Source organism: Nanorana parkeri, unplaced genomic scaffold, assembly GCF_000935625.1.
Source record: "Nanorana parkeri isolate BGI_ZX_2015 unplaced genomic scaffold, ASM93562v1 scaffold757, whole genome shotgun sequence".
Lineage (NCBI taxonomy): Eukaryota > Metazoa > Chordata > Amphibia > Anura > Dicroglossidae > Nanorana > Nanorana parkeri.
In genome coordinates, this window is record NW_017307025.1 from 219,379 (window position 1) to 237,325 (window position 17,947).

At 42.8% G+C, this 17,947-nt stretch overlaps 2 protein-coding genes across 2 annotated transcripts in view; both read left to right on the plus strand.

Moving 5' to 3' along the window:
• Positions 1 to 1,344: 1,344 nt before the first annotated feature.
• PITHD1 (PITH domain containing 1) lies at positions 1,345 to 8,965 on the plus strand. Its single transcript, XM_018564517.1, has 6 exons — positions 1,345 to 1,565; positions 3,980 to 4,023; positions 4,108 to 4,185; positions 6,167 to 6,271; positions 7,674 to 7,782; positions 8,760 to 8,965. The coding sequence occupies exons 1-6, from the start codon at positions 1,374 to 1,376 to the stop codon at positions 8,859 to 8,861; spliced, it is 630 nt and encodes a 209-aa protein (XP_018420019.1). The 5' UTR covers positions 1,345 to 1,373; the 3' UTR covers positions 8,862 to 8,965.
• A 3,306-nt stretch (positions 8,966 to 12,271) lies between these two features.
• The window catches only part of LYPLA2 (lysophospholipase II), a 16,771-nt gene continuing 11,095 nt past the window's right edge, over positions 12,272 to 17,947 (plus strand). The window contains exons 1-5 of the mRNA XM_018564504.1: positions 12,272 to 12,477; positions 12,719 to 12,750; positions 16,632 to 16,697; positions 17,346 to 17,393; positions 17,478 to 17,548. Coding sequence (XP_018420006.1) covers positions 12,400 to 12,477; positions 12,719 to 12,750; positions 16,632 to 16,697; positions 17,346 to 17,393; positions 17,478 to 17,548 — 295 coding nt within the window. The 5' untranslated portion in view covers positions 12,272 to 12,399. The remainder of the gene's footprint in view (positions 12,478 to 12,718; positions 12,751 to 16,631; positions 16,698 to 17,345; positions 17,394 to 17,477; positions 17,549 to 17,947) is intronic.

The window sequence follows — 17,947 nt, forward strand, 5'->3', positions numbered from 1 at the left end:
CGTCACACCCTGACCTCTATACTCTGCGTCACCCCCTGACCTCTGTACTCTGCGTCACACCCTGACCTCTGTACTCTGCGTCACACCCTGACCTCTGTACTCTGCGTCACACCCTGACCTCTGTACTCTGCGTCACATCCTTGAATACAAGTGTGGTGCATATACAGCCGTCTGAGGGCGCGCAGGGGCGCAAAAATGCACCTTCGCCTGTGTAGGCAAAACTCCTTGCACCGGCCCTGCTCACACATGTATATGCAGCAGCATGTAGGTGAGCCTTAATGTCAGGATGCTGCACTTGTCACTGAATTGTTCTGCGGGTGCATGCAATCAACCCTCCCTGCACACTGTTCAAGCTTTCACAAACAGCTCACAGTCAAGTACCAACGGGTGGGAGTCAGAAGAATGGCTCCCAATTACATCTTCGCTGTGCAGCCCATCATAGAACAACATGATTGGGATCCCCTCCCACACGCATCCAATGTAAGTGCCTTAAAAAAACAAAATGGCTGCTATTTGGGATTGTCTACCTCAGGTGTGGGCAACCTTGGCACTCCAGCTGTGACAAAGTCCATCATATCTCTGGGAGTCATGCTTGTAGCTGTCAGTCTTGCAATGCCTCATGGGATTTGTAGTTGCACCACAGCTGGAGTTCCGAGGTTGCCTAACCCTGGTCTACCTTATCTACAATCACAACTTGTGTCAGTGTTGTAATAGGGAAAGTGGAAGACAACATCCCTTCCTTCATGCAAGCTACTGGAATGTATATTCCTAATGCAGGGACTGTCTGTAATTTGTCCCCTGGCTCTGTGCTGACTCCTGGGAAAGCATAGATATCAGATGATAAGGGTGATGGGATATTTAGGCAATTGTAAACATAGAGTACAGCTGTCAGGTTTGTACTAAGGAGTAATTAGAATTTTAGGTGTTAACACCTTGTTATGAGGTATTTTAGTTGATTGTGGTTCTGGCTCCCAAACTTTAGAGTCATGAACCTGGAACAAACATGATGTGAATGAGTTCAGACAAGAGTCAGGGTTTCTTATATGTGCATTGTTTTTCCTCATACAAGAGGCTATATAATCACACTAGGATAGCTCAGAAATAGACACCTCCATAGATTCTGCTCAGCCTCAGGGAGTCAGGAGTCAGTACTAGTATGGATGTAGTCACACAGCACAGAGCACCTAAGCACGGCTGTCCGAACACGTGACTCCGCAATGGAGGGACAGTCCGCCACCTACTGGTTAACACTACACAATGCAACCACCGGTTTTATCACCACTTCCTGAGAGTAGCAACATGGCGACGTCGTGGTTAGTAAAATGTTGTGAGAGTACAAATATGGCGTCGTCGGAGCTGGCTGAACGCAGGACATGTCACACGGGCACAGTCACGATGGGGGCTGCTCTTGCGGTGCCGAGGCATCTGAAGCCCCAGAACGTGGTTTGGAGTATGGGCTTTATCGGAAAATTGACCTGGTGAAATTGCAATGTTTGAATGAGAGTGCGGAGGGAAGTGGCAAGACAGTGTTCAGGGCCTGGGAGGAACGCGGAGACCGGAGCCGGGTAAATGTCATATACCTGTGTCTGAGCGCTACATATTATCCATACTTACAAAGGAGACATCACATGTTTATTGTTTAGTAAAGTAGAACCCGAGCCAAAACCCTTTACTTCCTGTCTGACAGCCAAAGCAGGAAGTGAGAGGAAATAACTCCAAAGTGATCGAAACTCTGGTGGTCAGCAGGGTCACCAGAATTAGTGTGCCCATTGCAAGATTTCCTATCTATTTCTATTTTCGTGACATCCTCAAATTTAAGAGTTTCTTTCACTTTCAAGGCTCGTTCACACCATCCACGTTTGGGCTGCGCTGGCCATTTTTACCAGTGCAAGACGAGCCAATTTGCCTTGTCATGGGCGGCGACAATTAACACCACTGTGTGCTGGTGGTGTGCACTTAAAAAAGGGACGACATGCAGTAATGTTTTTAAAGCGTCTGCAGTGAGACACGGTACAACTGCATTGCACCGCGCTGAGCCCATAGAACTTAATGAAGTGTCACTTGTGACATTTCAATAAAGTTCTAACAAAAAAAAAAGTGCTATGCGGCTCGATTGAGCGCATAAGCACTGTCGGAGCCCCAGCACACCAGCAGCCGTGTGGTTGTGAGCAGCAGCTGGTGTGAACAAACCCTTACTGAGAACGTTCACCACAAAAAATAGAGAGGATGAATCCCCTAATGGGGTCACAGGCAGCAATAAAAACTTGATTGGTGTTTTCATCCCTCTCTACTCCAAGACAGAAACAACGATGGCTTCTCTAGCACTTTAATGTATGTGGCTGGCAAATATGATTTATGGTAGCTCGCATTAGTAGGTTTTCTGTATCAAATATGAGCTTGACTACTAGGCCTGATTGTAATCTGGTTATTGCTTAAGGCTCCATGCACACATGAGCGGTTTTCCACTCGTATTTGGCCGTACGAATACACGTGGCCCCACGCTAAACATTAAAAAAACCAATGCATTGCAATGTGCATTATTCAGACTATTGCGGTGGCACCACGGTACAAAACCACGTGTCCCACAAACTAGTCCAAGCGCGATTTGTATAGGCGGATTCTGCACATTTCAACTATAGTAATAGCCGGTAGCATTTCGTTCCACAACGGTAGGAAACCGCTACCGTTCTGTGTGAATGAAGCCTTAAGCATATATAAACCCAGTAAAGGGAATGTATCAAAACTGGAGCAGTTGTCATGACAACTAATCGGCTTTTATCTTTCAATTTTTAAAGCTTAACTGAGCAACCTGAAAATAGAAGCCAATTGGTTACTATGGGCAACTGCTCCAAATTCTGTCTGCTTCTGTCTTGATAAATTCCTCCCAGTGTGTTTGCACGCAGTATTTGGAATAAAAAAAAGTTGACCCCCCATTGTATCTACTATCACTAAGAGCCCTTAAATACTTGCAATTTACTATAACTGGACACCCTTCAGTTTCCAGTATCCCACTGATTCTTTATCCCTTTGGGTCTGGGATCTGTGTGAGAGAAAGGTACCAACTGGCGACCTCAAACAGAGTCCACCTTTTGATGCGGTTCGAACCAGGAAATGTCTGAGAATTAGTGGAAACAGATGGTACCATGTTCAATGGTAAATAGTTGAGGGTTCATCTGTTCATTACTATTTTACCAGCATGTCTCTACTGTATCGGCAGGAAATGGGCAGTGACTTAGCGTAATGAAAACCCTTGATGAAATTCACTTTGCATGCATAGACTGCCTACTTACACACAGCATTACCATGTGGTAATGTGACTAGACAAGAGAAAGTATCCACTGATCTCTGTGGCAGGGGTAGTACATTAATAAGGAATTCAGGAGCCACTGGGATTTTCTTTTAGATGCCAGCTCCATTGACGACGACTAGAGAAAACCTCCAACAATACACACCAGTAATTGACTACCTGGTTCCTGGGATTTGTCTAGCCCTGATCTATGGTGACCACATACTAAGAACACACCAACATGGTAAGGCACACAAAATGCACTATAGATGCATTCTAACCTACTTTGGTACCAACATCAACATGTTCAACTGCCATGTGACCTCCATGAATGCGTGGTAGCCTCACTACCCTGTGTTGGGTTTCTTATTTGGTTAGGCTCTATAGCTGTCTTGCTGTGTTATTTGTATTGGAAACTTTCAACAGACAGTAAAATACCCGACAAGAGATTTGTAAAGCAATAGCCATATACTTGTGATCCATCCAAAAATGCTGTACGAGATGGCTGCATAGCATAAGGGGGATATCATTTTTCAGAGCTTCCAAAGAAATATTCTCTGCTCCTTGAAGTGATTGTTACTATTACCACACTGTGGACACCCACTGAGCTTTCTTATAACTCAAGATATTTTTTTTAATGCGACCCCATTAAAGAGCTGCCTTGATATTGGTGTTCTGTTTTTATTTCCTCAGTTTGTAGAAAGTGATGATGATGAGGAATTACTTTTCAACATTCCGTAAGTTTATTGTATTGGTTCCATTGTGTGTACCTTCTTTTGTTCTGTCTGCCCCTATTTTATAACTGCACATGTTTTTGTCAGGTTCACAGGAAATGTAAAGTTGAAAGGTATTATAGTCATCGGTGAGGACAGCGATGCACACCCGTCAGAGCTGAGATTGTGAGTACCATATCACCAAGATTTCTTTTTGTGCTCTTCATTTTTCGCATCTGTTACAGACTGTGTGTATATCCATGTATGTGTATGTAATGTATAACAAGATTTACATTTTTATTTACACAGACTTACAACAACAAGCCTTGTGAATAAGACTGCAGCCTTGCTTCTTTACAGGCTAGCAGTAAAAGCCACACTCTGGGCACAATTCTAGTTTACACACTGCACTGGGTGTGTAAACTATTAAAAAGCTGGGTGTTATGTGCAACGGACTGATGCAAAGTAGAAAAATATTTCCTTGTAACATGTTGTCCCCCGCACAGAGCACCCAGCTTCTGGGCATTGAAGAGAGGGAGCAATGCGACCCGAGCTATAAAGTGCTCCGGGCACATCACTCTACCCTCCTCATCCTCCATTCAGAAAATGCATTTCTACCTCTCTTCAGTTTTTGGAAGCTGGGCGTTCTGTGCAGGGGACAGCATGCTGCAAGGTAAGATTTTTCTACTTTGTAGCCACATTCTGCACATCAAACACAGCTTTTTAAGATCACTTGCACACCCAGTGCAGTGTGTTTATTATTCTGCCCAGAGTGTGGCGTTAAGAAGGCTAACAAGAGCTGTTGCTCACTGTACACCCCAAATGCCAGCATATTCCCACTGGCAGAGAGCCCCAGATACAGCAGACTGCCTCAAATTGAAATCAATGGCTGTACTACATAGGTATACACTGGCATTACGTCAACCTGCGCATGCACACAGCTGTAGAATCTCAGTTGCACCCAGTCTAGGTCCGCAATTTTACATCCATACACATGTGTGGATTTACATAGTGCCGATGTATACCCATCAGCAACATCGTACAGCCATTGACTTCAGTGTGAGGCTATATGCTGCACCTGGGGCTCTCTGGCAGTCGGAATATGCTGGCATTTATGTTGTACTGAAGCTGGCACCCATGTGCAAGAAGCCTAATGACCGCTATCCAGTGATGTCTTGCATGGCACCAACCACAGTCCTGAAAAAATCAATGTAAAATTCAGCAATAAGTCAGTCTGGTCTAGGAGCCAGGGAACACATGCCTCCATTGGCAGCAGTTGAAAGGCTTAGCTAATTTAGGCACATTAACTATGTAGCATCTGAGTTTTTGTAAGGCAAAAATCGCCTTGCCCTGTTCTGCTCCATCTGCCTCTGGTTTTTGGTTTAAAGCTGTGCTACTCTTTAATTGCCTCTCCTTTCCCCCCTCATTGTGTGCCTCCATATTTTAGTTGAAGGGCATTTTTAACAGGCACACTTCCTATCAAAAGCTGTCCAGCCTCACACAAGACTCACTGGTTGTCTTAGACACACCCCCTGGGCTAAATAAGGTGTCAATCACTGCTGCTCTGTTCTGTGTGGTGCATACAAATTCCAAAAAGTCCGTTTAATCTGGATCAGAACATATTGGTTATAGAGCCACACATCTCCTGCACAATGTCCAGGGGTGGGGGGTTATAAAAATATATAGTTTGCTTTGAAGTTCTCCTTTAAGCCCTGAACAAATATGTATAACGGGCGTACTATGTATGTTTTACTGTTAAACATTGACAAGTGACATTTCAGTTTTGAACTATACTGTGACTTGCAACACTCATTTTACATTTTTGTCACTATGAACAGCTAATTTTGCAGTTCTATTCATGGGAAATATGGTCTATTGCAATGGGCTATCATTAAAGTATAAGGGCACTTTGTTTGCACTTTTTCTTCAGTATACATTATACTTACCCATAACCCTGCAGTTCCAACATCTTTTGCCATGCGGTATGCCCAGCATTGCATAGGTCTAAGCAAAATCTTCAGTAATCAATTGGGCTGTACCCATGTGCACAGAGCAGCCATCGTCCACTTCATTGGTCAGCCTGTGCATATCTTTTGGTATCCCTTTTTTTCTTTTTTCTTAGAATTTGTTAATATCTGTAAATCTCCTATGGCCTGATTTCTCCTAGGTTTAAGAACATTCCTCAGATGAGCTTCGATGATGCTGGAAGGGAGGCAGACCAGGTTTTCAGTTTAAACATTGACACCACCGGAGAACTGGAGTACCAGACAAAGTAGGTATTCTCCTTCCTGGGCAGTGCTTAAAAGGGTTTTTCACCCCCAGCCTATGTTGTGAATAACCCCTCCACTGCCTGTGTTTGAAATGTCCAGCATCACTTGTACCCCTATCCATTTTCCTTTTTGCAGTAACCGGCTTCAAGCCTACTGCTACCAAGAGCTGCTCCTTCTGTGTTCCATAACCCAGCTTCAGAAATGATTGCTTCCAGTGGTTTTGCAAGGCTAGTGATGTGTTATGCTGTAAAAACAAAATAATTTTATTGGTAATAGCTTTGGAGTTTAGTAGCCCCTCAGTCCCAACAGCTGATTGCTGTTTGGAAAGCCACAATCCTCGCTATCAATTACAGCACAGGCAGTGGAAAGGGCTACCACCTCATAGCCTGGCGATAGAAAAGCCCTCTAAATAATAATGTTTTTAGAAATGATTGAATATAGGAGTTACTTTCTAACCAGTTCGAATCTACGCAAGCTAGGTCTGATTTAAGAAGAAAGCATCACTTTATGTTGAGGGCTTGTTCACACCGAATGTGGTGCGTTACGGAGCTGTATCAATCGGTCACGAAACTTCACCCTGCGTTCTTGGATGAAAGGGGGCGTGGCGGTGCATTGAATTCAATGACATCGCTTGCACGTCCGCAGTGCGATCGGACGCGTGGCAAAACTTTGTCTGCGTTCCGTTCCACTGCAAACGCAAAACACGCCCCCTCTCACCCCAGAACGCAAGGGGAAGTTTTGCGAGCGATTGCGGTGCGTTCCAGCAGCTACCGTTCTGGAACACACTGCATTCGGTGTGAACAAGGCCTAAAGTATATACCTGTGGTATATACTTTAAAAGTAGAAACCAATTCATGACTGCTTTGTACTTTATCATTGCTCTTCATTTGTTTTTTATGTCTTCCCTTTTTCAAAAACAGGAATTTGTGAACTTCTTCATGCATTCTTTACAGTAGGCCTGTCTGGACAAATCTTCCCAATATCTGGAAGGCTGACTGAGACATTTCAGTTTTACATATTCTTAGCAAGCTGTAAAAGACCTTTTAACTACTTGAAGACCGCGGTGTTAAACCCCCTTCCTGTCCAGGCCATTTTTCAGTATTCAGCGCTGCGGTACTTTGAAACATTTATTTCCCATTCTTTTGGTAAAATATAAAAGATGGGGGTAATGACTTGCTGCCCGGCTTCCTGATACCGGAGGTTCCGGTATCGGGCTAGGCATCGGGAGCATTTGGGCGAGTACTCATACTCGCCCAAATATTCGGTATCGGCACCAATGCCAATACTAGTACCAGTATGGGTGCATCCCTACTCTAAATGATGGTTATGAATACTCTTGGAACTTCCGTTTTAGTAATTTTGGTATTTAACTTTAAAAATTTTTTTTTTTTTTTTTCTTTTTAGAATATCAAGGTTTTCAAATGTATCTCATCTGTCTATCCACATCTCTAAGAATTTTGGGGCTGAAAACACAAAGATTTTCTACATTGGCTTAAGAGGAGAATGGTCAGAGGTAAATGTTGGAAAAGGGGGAAAACAATTTGTATTTGACATAATTTGAGGTGAAATCCTCCTGGGATAGATTAGGCTTTACATTTAACAGCCAAGATCACTCATACTGTATAGTGTAATCACCCACACTGATGAATCTTTGTTTATTTTGGGGGGTAAATGACTTCCCTTTCTTCACTAAAGCTCAGACAGATCTAGAAAATTGGGGACTGCTGGCATAATCATTTTTATTATAGTGTTGGAAGATATAGGGGGCTTTGTATGAATTGTGGAGGATTGGTGTCTGTAGCGCTATTTTCTACACACAAAAAAACATGGAAACCTATTGGTTGCTTTAGACTAGTAATGTGTGGGAGCTTGTGCGAGCCTGAGCCTAAGCCCATGCAAAACTATCACTGGCAAGCACCCCCTCCCCTTCCTAGCCTAATTATTTGCGGCCAGGGCATTCCCCACCCCACAGCTACACGTCGCAAAGGAGCAGGGAATCCCCCTGCCACAACTGAGTGGGCTGGAAGGGTGTGTGTCAGTGACCGTTTTGCATGAGCAAACTGAGTTCGCACCAAGCTCCCGCACATCACTTCTTTAAAGGACCCTGTGGCAATGCTGCATACATTAGGTTCAATTTACATTCTTTAACACAAGCGTTAATCAAGGAATCCCCTACGGTTTCATATGTATTCTGACAGCGGCTGCCAGCCGCTGTCAAAATGCCTGAACAGAGCCGGCAGCTCATTGGCTGCCGTCTCTATTCATACAAAGATTTTCCGATCAGCTGATTGAGGGATGCATTCCGAAAGGGTGCCAACAGCGGCACCCACTGTGAATTTCAGCTGGTTCCTGAAGAACCGAACTAAATTCAATTAGTATATGGCCAGGTTAAGAATCCTTATGCTGGTGTGTTACTTTGCAGATTGAACACATCATATTTTCGTGGATAAATGTATGTTTGCATTACAAATGTCTTTGTTTTCATTGCAGGCTCATCGACATGAAGTGACCATCTGTAACTATGAGTCTGCAGCTAATCCCGCTGATCACAAAGTATCACAAATAACTCCTCCGTCCCATTTTATTTCTTAATGTCATAATAATGGCTCTTGGTCTAACAAAATAGCTTTTCATTTCCACATGACTTCTGCAGTATGTTTATTAACCTGTTTAAATAAAAATGCCTCATCTTAATGCAGTGTATCTGTCATTATATCTCACAACACATATGGTGCAACAATTGAGAAATGAGTAGTAGAGGTAATAAGTGAACTGCTGACGGCTCTTTTAGGGGAGGGGGGAGAGAGAGAGAACACATACATATACTGCATATATTTTTTTCATACTAACTTGTTACCTGCATCTGTCGGCTTAGTTAGAAAATACATCATGACATATAACATTGGCTCTACCTTCTGGCTGACCCTCCCCTCCCTTCTTTTCATAGATTGCCATACTTCTGTGTTTTATTCCCCCTTCCTTAATTTCCCCCCGATTTCAATATCTAATTTTCTAACACCTCTGAGACCTTTCCCTTTTCTTGCTTTGCTCTCTTCCTGCTCCCTCCTCTTTTATTTAATAGACCTATTCAAATATCAGCAACCTGAGTTGTACTAATCTCATCATGCACATGTACATCATGCTAATCCCCTCAAACTATGTTTTATTTGTTTCTCTTGGCTTTACCAAAAACCATGTCATATTACCTTGACTTCTGAATCAATAACCTGTATCTCATAAGAAACACTCTGTATGTAGTTAAGATGCACTGTATTCCCACATTCTTTTGGCTTTTTTCATTCACATATGCATGGGAATCTCATATTTTTATAGATAACATACAGTTGGGCAAAAAAGTATTTAGTCAGCCACCAATTGTGCAAGTTCTCCCAATTAAAAAGCCTCTTAAAGAAGAAGGTGCAGGTCTGTGAGAGCCAGAACTCTTGCTTGTTTGTAGGTGACCAAATACTTATTTTCCACCATAATTTGCAAATAAATTTGTTCCAAATCAGCCAATGTGATTTGTCTGGATTTGTTTTCTCATTTTGTCTCTCATAGTTGAGGTCTACCTATGATGCCAATTACAGGCCTCTCTCATCTTTTTAAGTGGGAGAACTTGCACAATTGGTGGCTGACTAAATACTTTTTTGCCCCACTGTACACTGTTGCTGATTGTTTTGCTATACAGTACCTCTTGCAATTTTTACCTGTGCTGCAAACTCATGCTGACTTAATAAAATATAGTGAAAGAAAAGAAGGGCTTAAGGTAAGCATTTTGGGCATAGAGAATAAAAAAAATAAGTTCAACTCTGTGACCACATAATACTCTGTTCTAAGAGTTTGTGTGTACTATGTCAGTTTACAGGAACTTGAGATGTGGCTCTGACCCCCAACAATGGCCATGCAACCGATTGGTCAAAGGCCACATTCACACTTGCGAATGCAGTCCATTGGCTGGGTCTGATGAACTTCTCAAACTGTTTGGGTCCAGGGGTGATCGTGCGCTAAACATGCTGTAGTGTGCACTTAGAGCAACACTCCGGTGTGAATGGGCCCTCAATATTCAGCCCAATTTTATAACTAACTTGCTGAAGAACTCCATCACATATTATACAGTTTTGCAGGACTACTATGTATTACATTCATATATAAATCTTTTTTGTATTTTGGACGTTTTTCATGCATTTTTGTTTTAGCTAATGGAAAGCTAGTTACTAGGAGGATAACATCAATGTAATGCGCAAAATCATGCGAAAAACAGGCATAACATGTGTTGTTTAGGAACTACCATTGAAGTCTGTGGGGCAAAAAATGCGCAATTCTGCCAGGAAAAAAGCTCAAGTACTGCTTGTGAGCAACAGGCATCAAGCTACAAGCGACACAATGCTCAGATGTGAATGGGCTACATTGAAAATTATGAGATTCTTCTTGCTAAGCGTTGTCTCATGTCATCACCCCCCTGCATAGATCTTCAAATACATCATTTGAAATATATGGATAGCCAAAACTTTTTTTTTAAAGTCTTTTAAATAGAGTACAGAAGGATCAGACCTCCCATAAGGTTGTGCAGTGTGTCCTGCTAGGGAGATTTCCCTTCACTTCCAGCCTGGGAGACACAACAGGATGTGGAATAAAATCTCCCCAAAGGGAATTCAGTTGTCACCAGAGCATATCTCTCCATTGGAAGATTTCCCCTTACCTTTTGCTCTCATGACAACTCTAACATTTTGTCTTTCCTCGTACTTTCTCTCTTAGTAACAATGATCAGCAGGACAAGTAGAGAAGGTGAATCTTCCAATGGGGACATGGACAGTAATAAAAACTTAGCAGAGGGTCTATCTCTTCCCTACTCTATCTAAAACTAAACTAAACACTTTCCATACAATTTGATTCCTGGCTCTCCTCTGTCTCTGCACACCACAAATGTCTCTGAAAAGGAGAGTGAAGGAACCAAAATCTCCATCTGGATTGGGAGGGAGGGCAAGGTTTATGCTCATCGCACCCCAGTCCAGGGGGTTCATGATCCCAGAGTTCTTCTTTAAACAGTAAGGCAACATAACCCACACTAAACAAAGTAACAGGTTCTCTTAATAGCCAACACCATAATGACTCTGTACTTTTCCCTACACTTTACATCATCCTCAGCACCTAATCACCAGGCCAGAGTGCACGTGGCACGTGGCACGTGTATCTCTCTACTTTCTGAAATGAGAAAGGAGGGACACCTTATAGTACAAAGTATACAAGCAAAGGACACACTGCCTACCACACCTCCAGTGATGCGGATCACAAAGAATAGATACGCAAAAGGTGATTGGTTAAACCCACAAGCACTTTTTCCCTTTATATTGGCTTTTTAAAAGAACAAATGCAATCATTCAGGGGTAAGATAAAAGGTTAAGGGCTAATTTACACCATATGCACTGGGGCTGTGCTGTTGTTTCCAGCGCAGCCCCAAAGCAAGACAAGGCAATTTGCTGTCAAAGATGGGCTTGGTGCACGCCACTGCGTTTCAATGGCAACATAGTGGCGTGCACTGAACAGCGCAGTGGGATGCGACAAGGAACAACCACCTCGCAACCCCCTAATCCCCGGTGAACTGAATAAAACGTCACTGAATTAAAAAAACAGTGCAATGTGCCAGTATTGGCACATCGAACCTGTGTTGGGCAACGCACACCCGCCGCTGTGCGTTTAGCTCAGGGGCTGGTGTGAATTGGCCCTAATACTTTTGATAGATATATAATACATTTGTTTTTATTGAGATACATACATTGGAACAAAAAGAGGGACATCTGAGGAGGAAACAGGGGCAGCAGAATTTGGTTTCAAAAGAGAGACGTCTAATCCCCTCAAATGATGGACATACGTGTACAAGGAAGTGGAAACGTATGCAGGAGATCTAAGAAGCTGTACAAAAAATAAAAAGCCTGCTGGCCTGATTTTCTACTTCCGCCGCACACAACATGGCCGCTCAGATGTGCTCACTTAGGAGGCCTGTGACGTGAGGGGAGAGCCCAGATCACGTGACATGCGCCGGGGTTAGATCCGCTTAGCGGCTGCGGCGGCTCATTGTCTCTCCGCGAGAGGTCAAAGGTCACCGGGGCGGTGTGTGACATCACTCCGGTGCATGTGCGGAAACAACATGTCTGTGCCGCTACTCACCGACGCTGTGACCGTACCCGGAGGGGAACGAGAGACTGCGGCGGTAAGACACGATCTTGGGCTAGGCAGCATGTGTACTGTGAGCAGGGCCGGCTTATGTCCGACGAACGATACTGCATCCCTGTGTAATGAGGTTGCGGCTTTTCAGTCAGTGTGTTCTAATCTGGGTTCTGACTTGTCAGGGAGCATGAGCCGGGGCACTCCTTTATAGCATTGCCTAATATTGTGCAGCACCACCCTTTTCTAGCTGATCATTTCATGTATGTACCCCCTTCTGTCAACAGGTGATCTTCCTGCACGGCCTGGGGGATAGTGGGTAAGTAGCTTATCTTATTATGTACAGACAGTTCTAGAGTCAGTAGCCTGCCTGCTCTGTAATGGATGTGTATCCTGTCTGAGTGGAAGCACCTTTTGTATTGGGTTTATGGGTGTGTGCCCTTGTGCAGAATGTGCAGTGGAAGATGATCAATCATATGGATACTCCTGATCTGCTCTCATGCAGATACATAATCTCAAACACTTCAATGATTTGAAGGTTTGCCCTTTGTAATCTTTGTCATTGAAGGTGCCCTTTATTTTTTAGCATGAACCAAATAAACAATCATATATTTAAAGCCTATCTCCAGCAGAAAAAAACTCCCCTTGGGTGGGTATACCCTGTACTGCAAGGGTTAACTGCTCATTTTTGTCTAGGGGGGACTTTTACTTACCTGATCCCTGTTTCTCCTGGCAGTCAGCGCTCACCTCTCTTCCTTACACTGCAGGCCTGTGGACTGTTCCTCAGCTTCATAACAATATGGGCCCTACATTGTACTTGATGCTATCAGTGGGCCCCTGTCTATCCGCACAGGGACGAAGAAGCTGCAGGGATCATGTAAATAAAAGTCCTTTACTCAAGGTCCCCTAGACAATAATGAGCAGTTACAGTAGCGTAACAACCGGGGGGGGCGCAGGACTGAGGGGGGCGCCGTCACGACTCCCGCTAAACGAAGCCCCTGGCTCCCTCTCTCTGCCACATTCACCCGGCCGTCATCGGGTGGCCGCTCGCTCCTCCGAGTCCACTGCGAGCGGCCCTCTACACTGCCTGATTGGAGGGCGCGTCTGCCTGATCCAGCCAGCCCGGATCGCATAGCGGCGATCCGGGCTGGCTGGATGGCATTGTAGTACTTTCAGGTGGAATACAGCTTCATAAGATATATTATTTTCTAATGGCACTCCATTCGCGCCAATCAGATCGCACGGTTTCCCGGTGCAATACCGCCTGGGCTGTCCCACACGATTGCGGTTGAAAACATGAATAGGTTAAATGATTACAGAGGCAGATGCATGATCAGATTTGTAGTTTCACGTAGCTGTGTGAAAGAAAATACAAATGTTGTATTGTTCTAAAACAGTCTTAAATTAAAGTTCTTCATAATCGTAAAGAAATTGGCCTAAAATCAATAGTCTGTATTGTTTTTTTTTAAATGTCACCTGAACCTTTAAGAAAAAGTATCGGCAAGTACATGAGAAGTACTTGTACTTGGTCTTGAAAAACTGGTATCGGGACATTTTGCTAGAACTCTAGCAAAAAATTGTATTAACCCTTGCAGTGGGGCCTGCCCCCTCACTGCAAAGATTAACTGTTAATTTGTGTCTAGGGACTAAATTTAAAAAGTTATACTCACCTGAACCTCTGAGCTGGCTGGGTGTCACAGCGCTCCCTCTGGAGTCTCTCCTACATCCTTGCGTTCTATACACTGTGTATTGGATGTGATGACTCGAGGATCCTTAGACCACTGCAGCCGAGGGGGAACGACGCTGAAAAGACCAGTCTAAGAGCAAGCTGGCTCTGAAGATCAGGTGAGTATAACTTTTTTTATTTTCCTCCCTAGACCAAAACAAGCAGTTAACCCTTGCAGTGCAGGGCTAGCCCCACTGCAAGGGTTAATACCATATTGCCCGGAGTTCTTCTTTTAAACTAAATCCTAAAGAAAAAAAATACACATTTCTCCCAATATAAAACTGGATCTAAGGCTGCAACCAACTAATCGATTTATCAATACTATTAGTTGTCAACTATTCTCCTTATCGATTAGTTGGTTGAATCTCTGAGCTCTCTCCTCAATGCTGGGAGGAGGGCACAGCAAGCAGTGGGTGGGTGGGTGCAATTGCCAGCCTGCTATTGTCTATTGGAATTTGAAACGGCCAATAGCAGGCTGGCAATTACATCAGCCCACTACCTGCTGTATTTACATTCAGCTGTCATTCCACATCGAAATGCGGCAATGAAGTGTATTGCATCACTTCCGCATTCACCTGTCAGTCCTCTGGCTGATATTGCCAGAGAGAAGAAGCTGATGAAGCAGATCTCTGCTTCATCAGCTTCTTTGGGGGTCCCCAGGTGATGGCAATAACATTAAGTGTAAAAAAATAATGAAAATTGGGTATTCTGTTGTATTTGTGTGCACTAAAATGCATTTTAGTGTATTTTTCCTAAAACATATTGATTTGATAAACATAGGCATTGATACCATGTGATGTAAGAAATTTAAAACTAGCATTTTCGTATTCTACAGGGTCTCTGCTTTCAGAAAATATAGAATTGTTTGGTACCTCTGTAGCCTAATATTCAGTTTTTAACTTGTGCGGACAAAATTGCTTAGGTTCCGAAGCGGCAAATAAAAATGATGGAAAATCTAAAAAATAAAAATGCATGATCAATGAACTAATCTCTAGTGTTTACTAACCCATCAGAGAAGAGGAAACACCAATTGCCCACTATCTGTAATAGGGAGATACATCATATTCAAAATTGAATCTCCCAGTATACGTGTATTTAAGGTGATGATCCAAAATCACGGTGATGAAAAGTAGAAAACCTATCAACTGCTTTGATGGGTTTATCCACGCGTTCAGTAATTGGTATTTTCAAGAACCTTGTGTCAGCAAGCATTACCTCAATTAACTGTTTAGCTAAATTAGTTATTTTATTCATGCGTACATCTCGCAGGTGATCTATTGATCTGTCGCACAACCATATTGCTGAGTGAAATGCATTGGAGGGCAGGGGTACAGGTGATTTTGACATTGCACCAGACGGATTAATAAACATCTATATTGGCTTTTATCACGGAGTGCAGCTTCCCTGCTCTCTACAATCTATTAGTGCCTTGGTGAGATGTGTGTGGCTGTAAAGTGCAAAGCACATTAAAGTTTATTCTTAATGGTTAAGGCAGAACTAAACTCAAATGTCAACAAAAAAAGCTATGTTAACTGTTTTCCTGGGATAAAAAAAGAGTAACAGAAGGGCTCTAGAGCTTACATTTCCTGGAGAAAAGCTGATCTAGGCTCCCTTTTTATTGCTGCACACATAAGCAGTTGGCCAAGGGACAATTTTTGAAGGAGAGGATCAGGGTTTATATTGGCTGATCCTGACTTTTAGTACTGATCATGTGGCCTGATACCTTGGCTTTTTTTACTCACTGCTGTGTATACTCATTTAGCAAACCTTAAAGGAGAATTATGAGGCGAGTGATTTTCACTCAGCCTCATAATCTGAGCCGACCTGTGACAATGAAACTGTCACAGGTCAGCTCGGTAGATCGGGAAGTGAGCGAACACATACCGTCGCTTGCTCACTTCTCGATCTATCCCTGCAGAGAGCCGTGACTGTCACGGCTCCCTGCAGGGATTCCCCCTGTCCCCTGTCCAATCCTCCAGCGCTGACTGGTGGAACGGACGGGGGAGGGGGCGGGCACAGCTGGCTCTGCCTCTAGATAGCAGCTGGGTGGATCCAGACAGTATTGTCGGGATCCGTCCCGGCTGCGGCGTCTCAGTATACCGCGAGCCGTAGCTAGTTTGTGTTCTCCCGTGACCCTTGGGAGAACTATGGGGAAAAGCCCTGACCCCATAGTTCTCCTTTTAAAGTGGACCAGAATTCAAAGTGTAGATATGCTATGTAATAGGTAACCATTTAGAAATACTAATTGTGGGTAGGCAGTGCCTTGAATAACTTACATTTTTCCTCCTGAAAAATAGCAATACATTGCTGCCTCTGACTGCCAGCTTTAGAAGAGTTAGTGATATCATTACTGAGTTGCTGGAGGTTCTGACATAAGAAAGCAAAACCCTGCCTCTACCAAGAATATGTGTGTGTAAAATGTGGTCATATTAATAAAAATAAACTTGTTTTTGCTCTATTTTTCTACTGTTTAGACATGGCTGGGCTGAAGCATTATCTGGTAGTAAACTGCCCTATGTGAAATACATATGTCCACATGCGTGAGTATTTTTATATATATATATACATTTCTTTTTTTTTGTGCACATAATCAGAACAGTTGACTATTTTGTGTGCAAAATGAGAACATGTGTATTACATGTGCCACACTAATGACCTTTTGGTCTTATTTAATATTTTCATGTTGCATTAATAGTACACAAAGACTAGAATAATGCGCTGCACGGTTCAGTAAGTTTCAAAGCTGAATTGGTTAATGCTTTATAGAACCTGATTTTGTGGTAAAGTTTACAGGCATAATAAAAAAATACACAGTGGGTTTCAAAGGTAAACCAGTTATTGCTTTATAGAACATGACATTATGGTCTGCTTTAGAGGCATAATAAAGAAATAGAGTTCTGTTAAGGACCGTATTCTAAATGCAATATTTTCTAACCTTGTTTTTGCCATGTACCAACAATGGCAGTGTTGCATGTTCAGTCAATAAACATTTTGTCTTATTGAACATTGTAAAAAATAGAATCATATTTGACCATATCCTTTTGTTGTGTTCCATGTTTGTTTTCAATCAAAGGTCATTTAGAATGATTGATCAATGATCATTAAATGTAAAGCCAGCATTAGTCTTGATTTAATAGACCAACAAGGAAGTGAATGTTACATAGTGGTTGTCATTTTTCCATTTGCAGACCTCGCATTCCAGTAAGTCTAAACATGAAGATGGTGATGCCAGCATGGTATGTAGGTCATCTTCACAAGTACATCTCTAACATCGTTGTAGAAGCTTCTCATTCCAGAAAATTCTTCTTCTTTCTCTGCAGGTTTGATTTGATGGGGCTGAGTCCGGATGCACCTGAAGATGAGGCAGGCATTAAGAAAGCTGCAGAAAGCAGTAAGTAAGGACAGACTCTCCGATACAGAGCTAACAAAAAAATGCAGATTGACTGTTACTGCTCTTTAAAACTATACCCAGCTCCATGTTTTAATCCCCATAATACCAGCATGTATCTTCATTTCCAAAAACTTTGCAACAAAAGATCAGATCAACTTTTACAACGAAGGGAAACGTTTTGTCTTTAACCCCTTCATGACTGAGGCCCTTTTTTCAATTTTTGCACCCATGTTATATTCCACATTTTAGGACTGAAAATGACGTAAAACCCCCCAACATTATATATTTTCTGAATGCCAAGACCCTATAGAATAAAATGGTGGTAGTTGAAAATTTTTATGTTGCGCAATATTAGCGCAACTCCTTTTTTAACCCCAATATTTAGTGAAAAATTTAATT